This window comes from Muntiacus reevesi, chromosome 5 (assembly GCF_963930625.1).
Source record: "Muntiacus reevesi chromosome 5, mMunRee1.1, whole genome shotgun sequence".
Lineage (NCBI taxonomy): Eukaryota > Metazoa > Chordata > Mammalia > Artiodactyla > Cervidae > Muntiacus > Muntiacus reevesi.
The window spans coordinates 95,456,299-95,474,173 of NC_089253.1; the positions used below are offsets into that span (position 1 = coordinate 95,456,299).

Consider the following 17,875-nt stretch of genomic DNA (forward strand, 5'->3'; position numbering starts at 1 on the left):
CAGCAGAGCCAGCGCCAACGCAGGAGCTCGCTCCAGTCCGTGCCGTGAGGGCTCTGGTCCCGGCCCGGGTGTTGTTTTCCTCCTCGCGGGTCCGAGGGCAGGTGCACGCGTGTGATGGACAAGCGGGCGCGCGAGATCCAGGAGCTCTCTGCGCGGTGCAAGCGCCAAATTCGTTCTCTTTTAAATCAGAGAAGTTCCTAATCGCCAAGTGAGGGCCTCGCTGGAAGCATGTTGCCGGACTTAGCCAAAAGACAAATGAAGAAAAACGAATATTTATTCATACTCTATGTATAGAATATAATATACGTACAATGCACCATATTTCATATTTGTGTGTGTATGCAAATACATGAATACAAATACACTGATACATAGGACGTCACGTTTTAACTTCAGACAAGCGGATAGTTTTTAAGCATATGTGTCACGTAGTGTTGGGGAACATATTTATCCTGGAAAATTATTCGTTGTTTATCTAGATTCAGCTGTAGTGCACTTTCTGCATTTTATGTGGCAACCCTAGTTGGAGGGGACTTCTCACACGCGAGCACCGGCGGAAATCCCTCGTGGGACGAAACACCATATCTCCTTTAAAGCGCGGCTGCGCGCGTTGGGCGGGGTAGCGAACTACAAGCCCCACAATGCCGCGCGTCACCCGGGGTCCTGACTGGCTGCGGCGCGCTTCCCGCCCTTCCGTCACTTCCGGTCGCGGAGGGGCGGTTGCGGCTGGCCTGGCCGGCGGGGCTTGGCGGGCCCCCGGGTGCAGCGGCCGCCATGAACTTCTCCGAGGTGTTCAAGCTCTCTAGCCTGCTCTGCAAGTTCTCCCCGGACGGCAAGTACCTGGTGAGCGGCCGCCGGGCCTGGGCCGAGGGCGCGCCTTCCGCGAGGAGGCGCGTGTCTGTACGGGGCGGCGAGGAACCAAGGGGGTGGGGCGTACCTGGGGCCCGGATGGAGGTACCAGGTGTGGGTCCCGGGCAGGTGAGCTGGGCAGTGGTTCCGAGCAGGGTACCTGGACACTTGTTGCGTTCTGGAAACCCGGGAAGCTGCCTGCACCTCGGTTTCCATCTGTTAAAAGCAGGTAGAAGCAACACTGTCTTCACAGACTTGAAGACCCAGTAAATGTGGACTCGTTGTTCAGTCTCTCAGTAGTGTCCGACTCTTTGTGACCCCGTGGGCTGCCCCACGCCAGGCTTCCCTATTCTTCACTATATCCTGGACTTTGCTCAAACTAATGTCCCTTGAGTCAGTGATGCCATCGAACCATCTTATCCTCAGTCATCCGCTTCTCCTCCTGCTCTCAGTCTTTCCCAGCTTCAGGGTCTTTTCTAATGAGTTGGCTCTTCGAATCGAGTGGCCAAAGTATTGGAGTTTAAGCTTCAACATCAGTCTTTCCAATGAGTTTTTAGGGTTGATTTCCTTTAGGATTGACTGCCCTGATTTCCTTGCTGTCCAAGGAACTCTCAAGAGTCATTTCCAACACCACAGTTTAAAAGCAGCAATTCTTTGGTGCCCAGCCTTCTTTTTGGTCCAACTCTCACATCCCTACACGACTACTGGAAAAACCATAGCTTTGACTGTAAGTTGTTGTGTCGAGGGTCTCTACCACATGCCAGATGAATGACTTGGGTAACTAGCATTCTGTGCTCAGATAAAGAGAGTGGTCCACACTTCTGGGATTTGAGTTGCTCACTCCATGGGTGGCAGAGTGGTTCTCACATCACTGAGCTCTCATACATGAAATGTAAGTTTTAAAATAAACCAGTATGATCAGTGTACATTCTCAAAATCTTGGGGGAAATGTGGTGGGTGGGTGATAATTGGCATTGGAAAGACATTAAGGAAAAAAATGCTTTTTAAAAACTGTACTTAGTTTCATTAACTATTAACTGATGCATCCTGCTTTGTCTTTTTAGTTTGAGCGTTGTTAACATTCCATTTATCCTTGAGGATGGATGTATTAATACCTCAAATTACATGTTTACCTTCTTTATGGAGGTTTTATTCTAAATCACATAGTATGGTATTCAGCTACAAAATATAAAATATCTTTAGCTTAAATGGCACCCCAAAAACCTTGGTATACTTTTCAGAATACTCCCCATTAAATTTGTTTTTTGGTTATTTATGAAACTTCCCTGGTGGCTCAGCTGGTGAAGAATCCGCCTGCAATGCAGGAAACCTGGGTTCGATCCCTGAGTTGGGAAGATGCCCTGGAGAAGGGAAAGGCTACCCACTTCAGTATTCTGGCCTGGAGAATTCCCTGGGCTGTATAGCCATGGGATTGCAAAGAGTCTGTACACAACTGAGTGACTTTCACCCACTGACATGAAACTTCCAGTGAATTATGGAGACAAAGATTACATTTCCATTTAGTTTTGGTATAGTTTTTACATTCTGATTAGAATTGTGAGCCTTGGTAGTAATGTTACTGGAACCATGGTTTTCAGAGCTCTATCCTAAGTGCCGAGAAAAGTAGGTCCATGTTGCCGTTTTTTAACATCTTGCAACAGATTTGATACAGTTTTTCTAAGTGTTGGTACAGACATTTCATTTCACCAGGAGTTTGTGGTAACTGATCACAGCTTTTAAAGCTACAAAGTGAAAAAATAAGCAGGGACACATATTTGTTCTAATTAGCAGTCCATCTCCCCCTCTTTTTTTCTTCCAGGTGGAACTCATTGGCTTTTTAAAAATGAAAGTTCATAAAACAAAAACCTAACAATCCAGTTTGACTTTGATAAGTACCAACAAGAGGCAGTTAACATTCAGAAGTCAGTTCTTGATTTTTGAATGGTGATGTGCACTCTGTGGTTAACAGATAAGTATGATGAGTCATAGAAGTCATTTGCTTGGATTTGGATATTGTTAACAAATATGGACATAAAGTAACTCTATCTTTAAGAACACTGTATTAAGAGTTAAATGTTTCCAGACTCAGGGTTAATGGTTAATGGGTATATAAAAAACCAGCCCTCCCTCCCTCAGTCCCTTTTCCTCTCAAAGGCTGCCGTACTCAACGCTTCTGAAATGTCTGGTCACCTACTGTGTGGGGTTTTCCCCACACCAAGCAGTTCTCCCCAACACCAGCTGGGTGTCCTACAGTTTGACTCCGTTTTGACACTGTCCACCTGGAGAGAGCCCAGAGCCCACAGGTGAAGGGCTCAGCCCCACAAGACTGCCCCCCACCTTTCAGGCTGCAATTGAAAGTCCAGGTTGTCACCTTTGCTCCTGATCAACTTGATGTAGGCTCCATGACCACCTCTTTGGGTTCCATTAATTTGCTGGAGTGACTCATAGCGCTCAAAAAAACAGATTTACCATATTATTAAGGGGTGTGATAAAGGAACAGGTGAGTAGGCACATGAAGAGATAAAGAGGGTGAGATATGGGGGTCTCGAGTGCAGGAGTTCTGTCCCCGTGGAGCTGGGGATCCAGACAGGCATCATTTCTGCTCCTGTCTTCACTGCGTGACCAGAATCTGCCTGCAATGTGGGAGATCTGAGTTCGATCCCTGGGTTAGTAAGATCCCCTGGATAAGGGAAAGGCTACCCACTCCAGTATTCTGACCTGGAGAATTCCATGGGCTGTATAGTCCATGGGGTCGCAAAGAGTCGGACACAACTGAGTGACTTTCACTCACTCACCCTCCCAGGATGTGGGTTTCCTTGCCCACCTGGAAGCTCTGGACCCTGCATCTTTGGGATTTTTTGGAGGCTTCACCACATAGACCTGGGGTGATCGTTCACTCCATTTTGAGCCCTTTTTGCTGAAGAGAAGAGGAGAGCAGGGCTGAGAATTCCAAGCCTCTAATCTTGGCTTGGTCTCTCCAGTGACAGTCCCCCCAGGAGCCCACCCAGAGTTGCCTCAGTAAAATAAGAGATGCTCCCGCCGCCCCCCCGCCCCCAGGACTTTCCAAGGGTTTCATCAGGAGCCTGTGTCAGGACCTGTGGGCAGACACCAGTGTGTATTAGCTGTTCTCTTATCACAGGTAGATGGAAATTTATGACGTGTCCTTACATTTGCAGAATTTCAGACCTGTATATTGACTTGCTGTTGGTTTGGGTCCAAGTTAGACACTGAACCAAAGGGAGCTGTGTTCCTGGGTCGATCTCACTGGCAGCCCGGAGCCCACTCCTCGCACCTCACACACAGCTTGTTTGCAGGTGGTAGAACCAGAGGGGAGCTGGTTGTTCTCAGAGGGCCTTTTCCCAGTGCCGTGTCCTGCTTTAGCACTTGTCACGCAGTGCAGACAGGAGCAGAAATGACGCGGTAGAGTTCTGCAGTAATACTTCCTCCTGGGGCTTAACAGCTGGGCACCTGGTTTTACATTTACGCTTCATCTTTCTGCTAACTCATCTTTGTTCAGGATAGGCTTTCCACATGGTAAACACAAGACCATCTAGACAGAAAGCGTGTGTGCAGGGGGAGGAGGCAACTGTCCTGACTGGAGGGCACGCTGCTGTCCCAGGAGTGCCCTCCTTTGGAGCCCACTCCCATGGCCTCTCCTCTCCCCCTCCAGGCTTCCTGCGTCCAGTACCGATTGGTGGTCAGGGATGCGAGCACCCTGCAGATCCTCCAGCTATACACGTGCCTGGACCAGATCCAGCACCTCGAGTGGTCGGCCGACTCGCTCTTCATTCTGTGTGCCCTGTACAAGCGGGGACTTGTGCAGGTACCTCCAGGTGGATTGCCCCCCTCCCCCCAAGCACAGCCCCCACCCAGGGCCTTGTTCTGTGCCCTTCTGGTATGGAGGAAGGGGCTGCACAGGTCAAAGCCCGTTTTCTTATAATAGTGCTCTAACAGTTTAAGTACTTTTAAAAACAAGAAAGCATGTAAATGTCCTTGATCTGTAACCTAGCTCATTCTGTAACAGGAAGTGTTCAGCAAGTGGCCCAACTGGTTCCTGTGTTTAGGGAGTGCTGAGATGTGTCTTGTTATAGACCTCAGACTTAACTAAGTGAGGTCTCAGATGGCAGAGGGAATAAACCCTTCAAACCACAACAGAGTGACATCACTGAGAAGTGTGGTGCAATCCTTCACCCTGAAGGGTTCTGAGAGTTTGCCCATCTTTGCCTCCACTCAGCTCATGGCCAGTTGTTCTTAAGCCTGAGTAGCAAATGGATTCATCTCTTTTGTGAGCCCAGGTGTGGTCCTTGGAGCAGCCAGAGTGGCACTGCAAGATAGACGAGGGCTCGGCGGGGCTGGTGGCCTCCTGCTGGAGCCCCGACGGGCGCCACATCCTCAACACGACGGAATTCCACGTGAGTGGGCACCCCAAATACCTGCCTCAGCCACAGGACAGTCACCCCTCACCCCTTGTCCTGATCACTTGGGAGGATTGGAGTGAATGGTCAAGCGGGCAGGATGTATGTCATAAATGGTTAGAGCATTATAAGCCCATGAGTGTTGTTATGTAATCTTTTTGCCCAGTTTTAATGAAAAAAAGGTTTTTAAAAAGAACATCTCAAATTGTATCTTTACGGATTTAGACAGGTCCTTTGATTCAACAATAGAAAAGAACTTCAGTGATGCAAAGAGCCGACTCGTTGGAAAAGACCCTGATGCTGGGAAAGATTGAGGGCAAGAGGAGAAGGGAGTGACAGAGGATGAGATGATTGGATGGCATCGCTGAGTCAATGGACATGAGTTTGCACAAACTCGGGGAGATAGTGAGCGACAGGGAAGCCTGGTGTGCTGCAGACTGTGGGGTCACAGAGTCGGACACGAATTTACCTCTTTCCCTGGAGACATCTGATCTTTGTGTCTCTAACCTCCTCATTGATTTGCTCTTCAAGCCTTGGGCTCCTTTGAGATGCAGGACCCTGGGCAGGAGCTCTGAGTGAGAAGAAGAATCTTTGAAGTCCAACCGTAAATCAGAGACAGCTTGGGTGGTGTGCATATGCCTCCCTAACACATCACGTCAGGGGACTACAGGGGGCTCGGGTGCACTGGTCCTTCATTGTCACAGCTTCTTCCAGCCCCTGCGTGTGATGTGCCTGCAGTGGGTCCCCCAGAAATCCTCTGCAGAGCCTCCACTTGGACAGTCGGGCCACTCCCTGTCCCTGCTGTCCCCAGGCCCAGCCACCTGGCGAGGCAGAGCCACTCACCCCCTTCACTGCTTCAAGAGACTGGGGGGCATCTTGTGTGGCTTTCTCTCCTAGATGTGTTTCTCTGAGAAACATTTTTAGGTTCGCTACTATATGAAAACTTCGACTGTAGCACCCCCCAGCCTGTTATCCCAGGGCATGCCTTCTTGGACCCCTGGAGGATGAATCCCCCAGAAATACTGGACCTTCCGTGGGCTGCTGTGCCTGCAATAAAGCTTAATTTATCAGACAGAAAGGGGTGCTGACTGTACTTGGAACCAAAATGCACTTATATTTAACTTTGTGTCACTCAGTATTGTCACAAAATGAAAACTAAACACCAAGACCATTAAATTTAACAATTGTGGGAATTCTCTGGTGGTCCAGTGGTTAGGACTCGGCACTTTCACCTCCGTGTCCTGGGTTTGAACCCTGGTTGGGGAACAAAGATCCTGTAAGCCACGTAGCACCACCAAAAAAAAAAAAAAATTAGCAATTGTAGATGTGAGTTTGACACACTTCTTCAGACAGAAAACACCCAGGACTCCTGATACTTTTACTTCAGTAAATCTCTTGTTTAGGTGCAGGCAATCTGGCTTATGACTCACAACAGTCTTTCCGAGAATGCTAAGTTATGCTGTTTCCTTTCTCTTCCTCCCCCTTCCTCGGCAGCTGCGGATAACTGTCTGGTCCTTGTGCACAAAGTCTGTGTCCTACATCAAATACCCTAAGGCTTGTCAGCAGGGTGAGTTGTCAGAGCTACTCAGAGGCCATTTCTCTGTAGTTGTTTGGGGGTTTGGAGACCTTTTTATCCTGGAAAATTTCAAACACAGACAAAAGTAGCCTTAACTGTATTTCAGCTCATAGCCAATCTTTTTTCTCTATACCCACCCCTCCCCCTGATTATTTTAAAGTACATCCCAGATCTCCTAGTACTTCTCTGTAAGCCTTCCCCCACCTGTGTCTCCAGAAGCCCAGGGCTTCCCTGTTCTGTGATCACAATGGCTAAAGAGAATGTCATTTAACAGATGTCAAAAAAGAGTTTACATGCAAATCCTGTATGTCTGTCACACAGCTGGGTGTCAGATCCTTTCTTGTTCGCGTCAGTCCTGGGACCACACCCCACACAGCGGATTTTGAACTGAATCCTCTGTTGACTTAACTCTGAGCTCTGTAGAGGGGAACAGTGACCTATCCCATCCATACATCTCAGAGGAGGGGCAAAGGGCATGTATCCACTGTGCCCTCAGGGAACCCCCCACATGCGTTAAACTGAACCCGAGAGCTCGTTGACGGCCCCCTCCCGAATCATGAAATTACTTGAATGTCTTCTAGTTAATAAACAGAAGGAAGCATCACATGATTTGAGAGGTTTTTCTGTTCTTTCTCTTGCCATCAGCGGCTTGAAGCTCACATGTGAATGAAATGCAATTATTCATTTATTTTTTGTTTTCATAGTTTGCATGTTAGTGTCTCTCCAGATGACACGCATGCTTCTTGGTGAAACAGCAGCTCTGTCACTTAGGTGTTCTCTGGAGGTGTGACATGTGACAGAGGACTCCATTCACCGATGTGGACCTGGAATGGACAGTCTGACGTTTCAGCCGGCTTCTCACCTTAAATTGACTTCTTCCAAATTTAAATTGAAAAGTAAAAATAGGAGCTGTGGTGACGAGCCTGCGTTGACCCAGCTGAGCTGCTTGCAGTTGATTTCCTAAGAGTATAGCATCCTGGAGGGTTCCACACTTCCCCAGGAACATTCAGGGGCTCATCGGGGCTCAGGGCGCACTGTGTGTCTCGCAGGTTCTCTGTATGTCAGAAGCCTGATTGAGGGTGTGGGGACCCTGCCTCGTGTGCCCACACTCTGCCGCCGACTCGGGGTCTGTGTGCTGCATCCTGTCTTCAGACCTCTGCCTTCTCTCTCTCCTTCTAAGGTGAAAACCACTGCCTCTCGATCCCAGGACCTTTCCCTCTCCTTGGCAGGAATAACCTTCACCAGGGACGGCCGCTACCTGGCGCTGGCAGAGAGGCGGGACTGCAGGGACTACGTGAGCATCTTCGTCTGCAGTGACTGGCAGCTGCTGCGGGTGAGGCGCACACCCGGGAGCGTGACCCTGGGGCGGGGTGGGGGCAGAGGTACGTTCTCGAAGGTCCCAGAGGCTCTCCCAGGCAGTGTGAGAAAGACAGCTCCATGTTTTCAAAGGTGGGTGCTGCCTGTTACCCCGTGGCACGCACACGGGCAGGTGTTCACAGGCTCCAGTGAGACCGCGTGGGCTCTCAGGGTGTTAGCAGTTAACAGTCCCGCAGATAGGAGCTGCCAGGCTTCTTGTTGGCTCAGTGGTGTTAGCGTCCGTGTGCCCACGTCAGGAGGAGGAGTGAGCTGCAGGTTACTGACCGCGTGCCTGGATGGGCAGGAGGCTGCCAGGCCAGACACCGGGGCTGGGCTGGGTCCCGGATGCTGTCGGATGGCGGCCTCCTTGACTAGGGCAACGATGTCCTGGGAGGGTCTCCCCTGAGCTGATCGTAAGGTGTGGGACTCAGCCGCACAGAGGCCTGAGCCACATCGCGGCTGCATGTTGCCTGGCCTGTCACGGCAGGAGGACACAGTTATAGGTGCTTCTGCCCATGGCGAGACGAGGAGAGTAAATGCTGTGTTAATGCATCAGGTATGAGGTAGATGTTTGTGTACTTGTTGAAGAAAATGTTCTCAATGTCTTCTGTTCCCCCCACCCGCCTGGGAAGCACTTTGACACGGACACTCAGGACCTGGCGGGGATCGAGTGGGCCCCCAACGGCTGCGTGCTGGCCGTCTGGGACTCCTGCCTGGAGGTAGGGAACCCGCTCAGGACACACTCTCTGCTTGTAGCACTGTTGTCTGTGTTTCTCATGCTCTCCAAATGCCTCATGCGTGAACTCTGCCTTTTTCAGATGTTGAGCTGAGGAGCTTTTATTACAAGTCTTTAGATTTAAGATGCAGCTTCCCCTTTTCCACAGCACTCTCTCTGCTTCTCCAGTACCGTCCCCGTCTCCACTTCCCACCGCTGTGGAGGAGGGCAGGGTCCCCGCCCAAGTCTCACTCCCCTGGGGTGGCCGCCTCGCACGCCACAGGTTCAGTGATGCCTTCACTGTCTCTTCAGTACAAGGTCCTGCTCTACTCCCTGGATGGCCGGCTGCTGTCCGCCTTCTGTGCTTACGAGTGGTCCCTGGGCATCAAGTCCGTGGCCTGGAGCCCCAGCAGTCAGTTCCTGGCGATCGGGAGCTACGATGGAAAGGTGGGAGGGGGCCTGTGGGGCAAAGCCCACACACAGCCAGCGCCCCGGAGGCTCTGACCACATGGTTCTCTCCAGGTGCGGATTCTTAACCACGTGACTTGGAAAATGATCACGGAGTTTGGGCATCCTGCAACTGTTAATAATCCCAAAATAGTAAGTCTGGAAGTGTGTTTGAGGAAGGGATAGAAAGCTGCTCTTTCACTTTACACTATCAGTGTAAGTGATACAGGGGCTCACATCCCCATGATCTTCTGATGCTGAAACGTTACAAGTGCAGACGTTCCCCTGGTCCTTGTTTTTCCTGCCATGTTCCCAAAGGGTCCCAAGTGGTGTCCTTCCCCGCCTCCTCCACCCCCATGACTCTGGGACCAGCTCCTGCTCTGCGCCGTGACCGGGGTCCCCTGCCTGCAGGCACCACGCACCTGCTGGGCCAGGCGCTGTGCTCTGGGCCAGTCAGAGATGAGCAGGCGACTTCTTCCCTGTGGAGCCTTCCCGGGGAGGGGAGGAAGGCTGCCTGCCAAGGGGCCCTGAGGCGGACCTTGGGAGGAAGTGGTACAGGGTCTGGGGAAGAGTAATTCAGGCAGTGTGAACAGAACAGCAGTGCAGAGGCCCTGAGGAGGGATCAAGCTCTGTTTATTCAGCAGGCCCCTGACAGGGTGCGGGAGACCGTAGGGACCCAGACAGACAGCCTTTCTCGGGGCGGGGACAGTGGGAATGAGGGCAGACACCCCGGACTCAGGGCGGGGATGGCAGGGACGGGGGCAGACACTCTGGTGAGTTGCCCGCAGCTGAGCTACTCTAGTAAGACAGGTGTGGGGTGAGGAGGAAGCAGTGGGTGGGCCGCTATATAGCCCTGGGGTCTGAGTGGGTTTCTGGGGAGCTTGTGAGTGGGCGGACGTCCCGGCAAGGGCGGTAACTGGAGGACCCACTGGAGATGCAGGAGTGGGACTTACCTGAGGCCTCGCAGGGTTCGCCTCGGGTCCATCACCCCACGGCCGTTTGCCCTTCCCATCCAGCCTCTGGTGACACGTGCCCCCACCCTGGCCCATCTGTCACCTGTCTCCATTGAAATGCCGGCTGCAGGCGGGACCTCGTGGAGACGATCCAGGAGGACACATTGAGGGACCACAGCCACACGTGCTGCCTAGGCCGTCTCTCTTCCAGGTGGTGTACAAGGAGGCTGAGAAGAGCCTGCCACTGGGCCACCTGGCCTTCCCTCCGCCCCGAGCAGTGGCTGGGCCCCTGACATCCTCGGAGAGCAAATGTGAGCAGCTCGGCCGGTGATGCCGCCCTCGTCTTCCTCCCTTTCCTTTCCTTTCATTATGAGAAAAAGCCCTCTCGGTCCAGAACTCCAGATACTCCCTTTTTTCCTTTCAATCCTTTCCCTCTCTGGCGATACCTGGTGGACAGCGTCCTCAGCCAAGAGCCAGCAGGCTGCCTGGGTTCTGGCTCCGTGGATTGAATACACACCCTGGGACTCCTGATTGTCGGCTGGTCTTGAGAGCAACTTTTTTTTTAATGAATGCTGACCTTTTCCTTGGGTGAGCAGGAGACCATCAGAGGACTCGGGGAGGAGCTGCAGCTGCCTCTAGGGTGCAGAGGTCACTCGTGGTTCGGTTTCATCATCCATAAAATGGGAGTAATTGGGCCGACCACCAGGCCCTGCGGTGTTGCCTGGCCTGTCACAGCTCTGGAACCATGGCCTGGCAGGGGAGGGCGGGCCAGGTGCCCGCACAGCCCTGCCTTCTGTCAGATCCTGCCTGCCCCTGCTATCATGTGTCCTCTTCACCCCGCGGGTAGTCACAGTCATTTCCTTTCCCATTGTGGGCCGCACTGCAGACCCAGGCTGCTTGCCCACGGGGAGGCTCAGGGTGCTCTCTTTTCCTGCCTAGACGAGATTGCCTCGATGCCGGTCTCCTTACAGACCCTAAAGCCAGCCGCTGACAGAGCCAACCCCAGGATCGGCGTCGGGGCGCTGGCCTTCAGTCCTGACAACTACTTCCTGGCCACGAGGAACGGTCAGTGGCCCGTCCCGTGTGTGTGCTGTCCCCGTCAGCCCCCTCCGGGGCCCGGGCCGCCCGTGCTCACTTCTTCCCATTCTGCCGCTGCTGGCAGGGTGAATGTCCTGCAGCGGTAGTGTCTGGGGCCCATTGCCCGGTCAGAGCAGCAGCCACTCAAGCCCAGGCCTCTGTGCCCTCTGCTCCTTGTTTGGGAAAGAGCAGGGCTCCAGGCCCACAGGACATGCCTCCCTTCCCCGCCCCACGCCGTGACCCTGGGGAAGGTGGGCATCCTCACTGGTGAAGGGCTGTGGACTGGAGCAGAGCAGCGAGGGGTGAACGTGAGCCTGCGTGCCCCTTCTTCCTCAAAGACAGCGTCCCCAATGCCGTGTGGATCTGGGACATCCGGAAGCTGAGACCGCTGGCAGTGCTGGAGCAGCTGTGCGCTGTGCGCGCCTTCCAGTGGGGCCCGCAGCAGCCCCGGCTGGCCATCTGCACGGGGGGCAGCAAGGTGTACCTGTGGTCGCCGGCAGGCTGCGTGTCGGTGCAGGTGCCCGGGGAAGGTGAGCATGGGCGGGGACACAAGCAGATGCTCTGGGGAGGTGCCTCGGGGCCGGGGCCCCACCTGCTGAACTCTGGGACTCCAGCTGGGTCACCCTGGGACCCGGGTCTCCCCTAACCCTTGGCCACCTGTCTTCTCCAGGTGACTTCCAGGTGCTTTCCCTGTGCTGGCATCCGAGTGGGGACTCTCTAGCCCTCCTTAGCAAGGACCACTTCTGCCTGTGCTTTCTGGAGACGGAGGAGGGGATGCGTACGGCCTTTGGGCAGCAGGGTGACTGCACGTAGGACCTAGGCATGGTCAGGCCCAGGTGGCACACACTGGCCACGGGACAGGAGCAGAGCGTCTTGGGCGAGTTTTCCTTCCAGGGCCCAGAGAAAAGGATTTGCTTTCATTTTGCTATAGCAAGGTGTTTTTGTAAATATGTATGGAATAAACTATAATTTTTGTTATTTAAAATAAATACTTGTTCATTTATAAAATGGCTAATGCTTACTTTCTTAAAAGGTTTAAGTCAAAAAAAAAAAAAGGTTTAAGTCACAGGAAAGTCTTCCAGATCAGTTTTAAGTTTGGGGTTCACTTGTCTTAGGGGAAGTAACTGCACCCCAAGTGGTCACTCCCCCATCCCACCCCACCCCACCCCCGACACAGGACCCGTTCTGCACGGAGCCTCTGTTCTGTCCCTGAACACTCTGAAGCAGGGCCTGTGTGTCACGTGGGCCTGTGCTAGAGCAGAATTGGAGGCTGGGGCTGTGGGTCTCAGGGCAGCTCGGTTAAGGTCAGGTCTCTGCAGGGAGTGTCCACCTGGAATGATCCAGGTGCTTCAGGTGGTCAGCCAGGGCTGAAGACACGAGGAATAAGGGTTCTTCACCCTGGGCAGAGGCTGGACGGTGGGCACCACCCCTGTGGCTGGGAAGGGAGTAGGCTGTGCAAATCCCCACGGTGCACATGGCTGGGGTCAAATCCAGTGCAGAGAACATCTCGGCTCTAAAATGGTCTCACCAAATTAAGACCCTTTCTTGGTTGTTGCGCCTACTTTAAAAAAGGAACGACACTCAACTGAATCCTAAGCGTCTTTACTAGAAGACCAAAAGCAAAAGCTCAAGACCCAGGCAGAGCTGTAAGGAAGCCTTTCAATGTGGACAGGCCCCTGCATTAGGATCATCACATCATGCCGACTACAGCTCTGCCAGCCTGGGCAGTGAGGAGGAAGGAACCTGGGAGCCAGCAGGCAGACCGCTGTGGATGGGCAGGGGCGGTGAGCGATGACTGCACATTGGCTGGGGTCTGCACAGAGCAGTAGGAACTGAGGTGGGGCGGGCTGCTTCAGGAGACTCTAATGTGGTTCCTTTCTGAAAGCGCTTCCTTAAAGGCAAATTAAGCAATTCCTTTTTAAAATATGCTATGACAGGACAAACCTAACAGAGATGTCAACATCGTGTGCAAAGAACTTACCAATGTGACTTTCTCAAACGAATGACTTGTCTTAAAATGATTTTCTGGGAAGCTTTTTGAGTAGGCCTGAGAAGACATCAGTATTATTCACACACTATAGATAAATTTTAGGAGAAGTGTGACTTTAGGTCAAACACACATTTCCACAAAAGCAACAGTCCATTTAGGAGCTGACAAGGCATGCCAACTTTCGCTGAGCTGGTGGTCTGCTGGCTTCTTCCATATTAACTTTAAGAAGATGGATTAAAGCTCAAAATGCAAAATTGGACACCAACTGTACCCAAACTTGAAACCACGGGCGCTGGGTCCCAGGCACATCCCCGGATGGAGCGAACTACGCGGCTAATTGTTAACATGCTCCAGGGCGTGTGGGGAGGGACCACAGGGAGGTGAATGGAGACACAGGAGACTCGGAGACTGAGATCCTGGCCAGGATGCTGACAGGTTCCCTCTGCTCTGTCTGGAGCTCACGTGATCATCTATTCAGTATCCAGCTACAGTATTCGGTCCACCTGACTGCACTCATGGTGCCCAGGTCCCTGAAGGTAGGGGGCATGGACCCTGCCAGCAGAAGTGGAGCTGGACCAAGGTCTGTCACTCCCAGAGTCTTGCTGGCGCCTCTCCTGGCAAGAGCCCCACGTGCAGCATCTAGAAGCCGATCTTGCCTCTAGTCATGGAGTAGCCCAGCTTGGCCTCATTGTTGATGAAGGACATGAGCCCCACGTAGGTCTCAATGAGGAGTGGACACTCCAGGACCAGCACGCCGCCCTCCTGGCCTGGCAAAGGACTCTCCTTCTGGGCTTTCTTGACAGACTGGATTAACAGAGCCTTGAAACCATCCAACTGCAGAGAGAGAAAACACAGAGTCTGAGCAGATGATCTGCACGAGGTCCCCCACCCCTGGACAAGAGGCCTTCCCAGCCACACCCAGCAGCCCATGGGCTCACCTCCTGGGTGTGGCTCTCACCTCCGCCCTCACCCATGACGGATGACAGCTAATCCTCACAGACCTCCCTCTTCCGCTCAAAGGAGTTTTGCCACGGGGACCCAGCGGATGCTCCCCACCACCCACCAGGCAGGCAGCAAGCTAAAGCACGTGGCTGGAAGTGGGGGGCCTGTCCCCAGTCCCGGCCCCCGTGCCCATCCCCCCAGGTCTCCTCTCCTGCGGAGCGTGCAGCCTGCCCAGCTCTAGCAGGGGTGGGGGTCGGCTGCCACAACCCAAAGCTCTTCTGGGCCCTTCTCCAAACTGACCACAGCCACCAGGGCCACATCACAGCACCACACTGACCAATACCCACTTACCACACAGGGCTATCTAAACATAATTAAAGTTTTTAAAAATTTAAAAGTTTATTTTCTCAGTTTAGCTGCCACTCAAGTGCTCAGCAGCCCCACGTGGCCACCGTAATGAGCAGTGCAGGCCTGGAAGGTGCTTGTCCCCGCTGGGCAGCGCTGCAGCTGCTGTCCATGTCCTTACTTGGCACAGAGAGGCTGTCTTCTCATCCACACCAGCCATCGGGTGTTCTATGAATGTGGTGTACGGCACGCTAGTGGACCACGGGTTCCATCTGCTGATGAAGGATGGGCGGCTTTGCTTGTCCCACTGGATGCGAATCCCAAAGCCTTCTCGCCTGCAGGGTCAGAAGACAGGGACCAGACTTCACAGGCAGGCCTGCACCCCAGAGCACCTGCCTGGTGCCAGGTGTGGAATCAAAAAGCAGTCTCACTGGTGAAGGCGAGACTGATGATGGCCATTTCACAACAGTCAAGGACAAGAACAGCATGTCTAATAACGACAGCTTTCAGCACTTTAAAACAGGACAAACTGAGTACACTTAGTTAAGCTAATCTTTACATGATTAATAAGTTTAACATATAGTGCTCTAACTAAACAAATAATGCTTTCCAACTCCAAATCCTTTTTTCCAGAATATTTTATTGTTGTTTAGAATTTTGAACTTCCTGAATTTCCTACCCAAATCTCTATATTAAAACCCTAAAATTTACCATTTAATTCAACTGAGTATACTCATGTCTAGGTTTCTCATATTTCAGAAAGCTCCCTAACAGATGAAGATCAGCTCTTGAAAGTTGGCCATTAAACCTTTCCAAATTTAATCTTCAATAATATCTGTAAATCAAAGCAATGTACTACCTTTTTCTTTTAAAAATTAACCACAACAGGGCTCCACATGACAGTTGCCAATCCTTTCTTGGCAGGGATAAAGTGTTGAGTTCACTCTTCTCTGAAGAATACCTGTGTCAGGCCTATGAAAATGTACCCTGAATTCATTTACTACAAGCCTAATAGCTGTCTCTTGGGCCAGAATCCCTTTTAATGCACCCTGCTGGGCAGAAGTCACCCGTGTCTATTCTAAACTCTACTGATATTAAAGCAAGACGTCCACTGGGGGCTGGTTTCGGAAGGGGTGCTGAGGAGGCCCTGGAGCGGGGCTCTCTGTTGAACAGACTTACTTGTTGAGCGATTTCGGGGGAAACTGGAATTCTCCGTAGGAGATGGTGTCCACCGCGTTTAAGGCCACCCTGACCACCTGCTGGCACTGCAGGCTGATGAAGTCGTATTTGCAGATGAGGAGCGCCTGGTCGGTGATGAGTACCAGTCGCTCCTTTTCGTTGTTCCAGTGATCAACCCTACGGGCGGCAGCGGTCACCTCAGCGCTGCGGAGCCCACAGGTGCCCGGGCCCCTCCCCTGGGCGCGCCCCCTTACTCGGTCAGCAGCCACACCCCCTGGATGTCTCCGTCCTCCACCGGCCGGACCACTACGCGGATCTCCTCCACCGCCTGCTCGATGGTGCCGGGCTGCGCGGAGCGGGGGCGGAGGTCGTCACAGGTCCCGCCCGCTCGCCCGCCCCGCCCCGCCCCGCCCCCGGCACCACAGGCCCACGCCCTCTCCCGCCCCCGCCCCCACCCCCAGCCTCACCCGGAACACGAAATACTCCTTGACGCGGGCGCGGCGCGTGGGGTCGTGGACGCTGAGCGGCCACAGCGTCTGCCGCAGCGGCGTGCCCGCCCCCGGACGCCCCCCGCCACCGCCGCCGCCGCCACTACCCGGCCCGACCTCCTCGCCGGCCGCCAGCAGCGCTGTGGGGCTCGTGCCCGCCGAGTCCACCGAGTCCCGCAGCTGCAGCATGACCGCGCCCGCAGCCGAGCGACCCCGGACCGGACCCGACTAGGCCGCAGTAGCAGCCGCCACCGCCGCCTCCACCTCCGCCGGACCCTCGGCCCCGCCCCAGGGCCCGCCCAGCACCGGCGGCCCGCCGCGATTGGCTCCGTCTCGCCAGTCCCGCCTCAGTCTCTAGTCCCCTCCCGCCCGCTCCGGCCCTGACGATTGGCTCGTCCCTCAGGTGTCTTCGACGATTGGTCCTGCCCGCCGCCGTTCACAATCGCTCCCGCCCCTCACTGCGCCGGAAGCGCACGCCGTGCGCACGCCCACTTCCTGTTTACGCGTCCAGGGAAGGGCGGGACCTAGGCCGGTTGCCAAGGCGACGCGGAGGGCCGGTGAGGAGAGGGTAGTCAGGTGCCTACTGCACCCCGTCAACGCATCTCTATTCATGTTCGGCTGAAGTGCAGCGGACCTCCGGGGAGGGACTCCGGTCCCTGCCCAGTGACCGCCCCCTGGACGCGCCCCCCGCTAGAGCTGACAACTCTGGACGCGCCTCACGCCCTGGACTACCGCCCCCTGGATGCGAACCCCTGATGGGGGAGACCACTTCCCTGGTCACACCTCCTGCCCTGGACGACCGCCGCCTGGACGCGACTCCGCCTTGAGTGACCATCCCCTGGATTAGCTCTGCCCCTCCCAGGGGTCCGCACTGCACAGCAGGGGGAGCGCGGGCTTCCGGGACTGGAGGAGAGGAGGCCGGCGGAGCAGAGTCCCTTCCTGAGCGCCTCCGCCTTTCTGACCGCGGGTTCAGGGGTGGAGCAGCGCGGACATGGCCCCCAGCGCTGTGTTAAATGCAGACGTGCTCCCCGCGGCCTGGGAAGCAGAGCTCCGACCCTGCACCACGGAAGGGGACACAGTGGAGGAACCGGGCGTTTTCACTCCATTGAGGGCCGAACCAGGGTTCTTTGCTGCCGCTCTGCGCTTGTTAGAAGTGTTCTTGCCTTAAGTGATCTTGCCTGCGGCTAGCGGTACCCTGGGCATCCGCAGTCCCTGCCGGGGACCTCAGCTCCCTGGTCTTGGCGCCTACAGGCCCCAAGGCAACCTCATCTCCGTCCACCTTGCCCCGTTGTCTGGGAAACCTAAGGGCTGCAGCCACGACAGTTTACAGCTGCTCCCAAATGTCAGCACCTGTGATACTGACCTGGTTGGTTACTTTGTCCTTCCACTGCCTGTAGTCACGCCTCCAGCTACTCCCCCCACCCCAAAAGGCTTCTTGCCTCAATCCTGCTGTGTCCATCCTCTGATATTGGGGTTTAGCACCCCCTCCCCTGGAGACACTGTCATTAACTATACTCACTGCCAGTTCTTTGCTGCGTCATAC

General features: G+C 54.1%; 2 protein-coding genes across 4 annotated transcripts; one reads left to right on the top strand and one right to left on the bottom strand.

Moving 5' to 3' along the window:
* The first annotated feature begins 715 nt into the window (after positions 1–715).
* WRAP73 (WD repeat containing, antisense to TP73) lies at positions 716–12,396 on the top strand. Of its 3 annotated transcripts, XM_065935897.1 has the most exons (12): positions 716–843; positions 4,520–4,672; positions 5,145–5,261; positions 6,759–6,831; positions 8,070–8,173; positions 8,829–8,915; positions 9,224–9,358; positions 9,434–9,511; positions 10,523–10,622; positions 11,251–11,376; positions 11,727–11,918; positions 12,059–12,396. In XM_065935897.1, exons 1-12 carry the CDS (start codon positions 775–777, stop codon positions 12,199–12,201), a joined length of 1,377 nt encoding a protein of 458 aa, XP_065791969.1. In that variant the 5' UTR covers positions 716–774; the 3' UTR covers positions 12,202–12,396. The 3 variants fall into 3 exon arrangements, with proteins under 3 accessions (XP_065791969.1, XP_065791970.1, XP_065791971.1); XM_065935898.1 differs by lacking the exon at positions 9,224–9,358; XM_065935899.1 differs by lacking the exons at positions 9,224–9,358; positions 9,434–9,511.
* Positions 12,397–12,974: 578 nt separating this feature from the next.
* Positions 12,975–16,628, bottom strand: TPRG1L (tumor protein p63 regulated 1 like). Its single transcript, XM_065935901.1, has 5 exons — positions 16,312–16,628; positions 16,099–16,190; positions 15,845–16,021; positions 14,847–15,000; positions 12,975–14,212 (listed from the first exon to the last, which is right to left on the bottom strand). The coding sequence occupies exons 1-5, from the start codon at positions 16,519–16,521 to the stop codon at positions 14,018–14,020; spliced, it is 828 nt and encodes a 275-aa protein (XP_065791973.1). The 5' UTR covers positions 16,522–16,628; the 3' UTR covers positions 12,975–14,017.
* Between the last annotated feature and the right edge of the window lie 1,247 nt (positions 16,629–17,875).

Coding starts and splice junctions, on each gene's coding strand:
- TPRG1L (XM_065935901.1), bottom strand. CDS start 16,521: ATGCTGCAGCTGCGGGACTCGGTGGACTCGGCGGGCACGAGCCCCACA. Junction 16,191..16,311: donor AGGAGTATTTCGTGTTCCGG/GTGAGGCTGGGG, acceptor CGCTCCGCGCAG/CCCGGCACCATCGAGCAGGC. Junction 14,213..14,846: donor AGACAGCCTCTCTGTGCCAA/GTAAGGACATGG, acceptor CTCTCTCTGCAG/TTGGATGGTTTCAAGGCTCT.
- WRAP73 (XM_065935897.1), top strand. CDS start 775: ATGAACTTCTCCGAGGTGTTCAAGCTCTCTAGCCTGCTCTGCAAGTTC. Junction 6,832..8,069: donor CCCTAAGGCTTGTCAGCAGG/GTGAGTTGTCAG, acceptor TCTCCTTGGCAG/GAATAACCTTCACCAGGGAC. Junction 11,377..11,726: donor CTTCCTGGCCACGAGGAACG/GTCAGTGGCCCG, acceptor TCTTCCTCAAAG/ACAGCGTCCCCAATGCCGTG.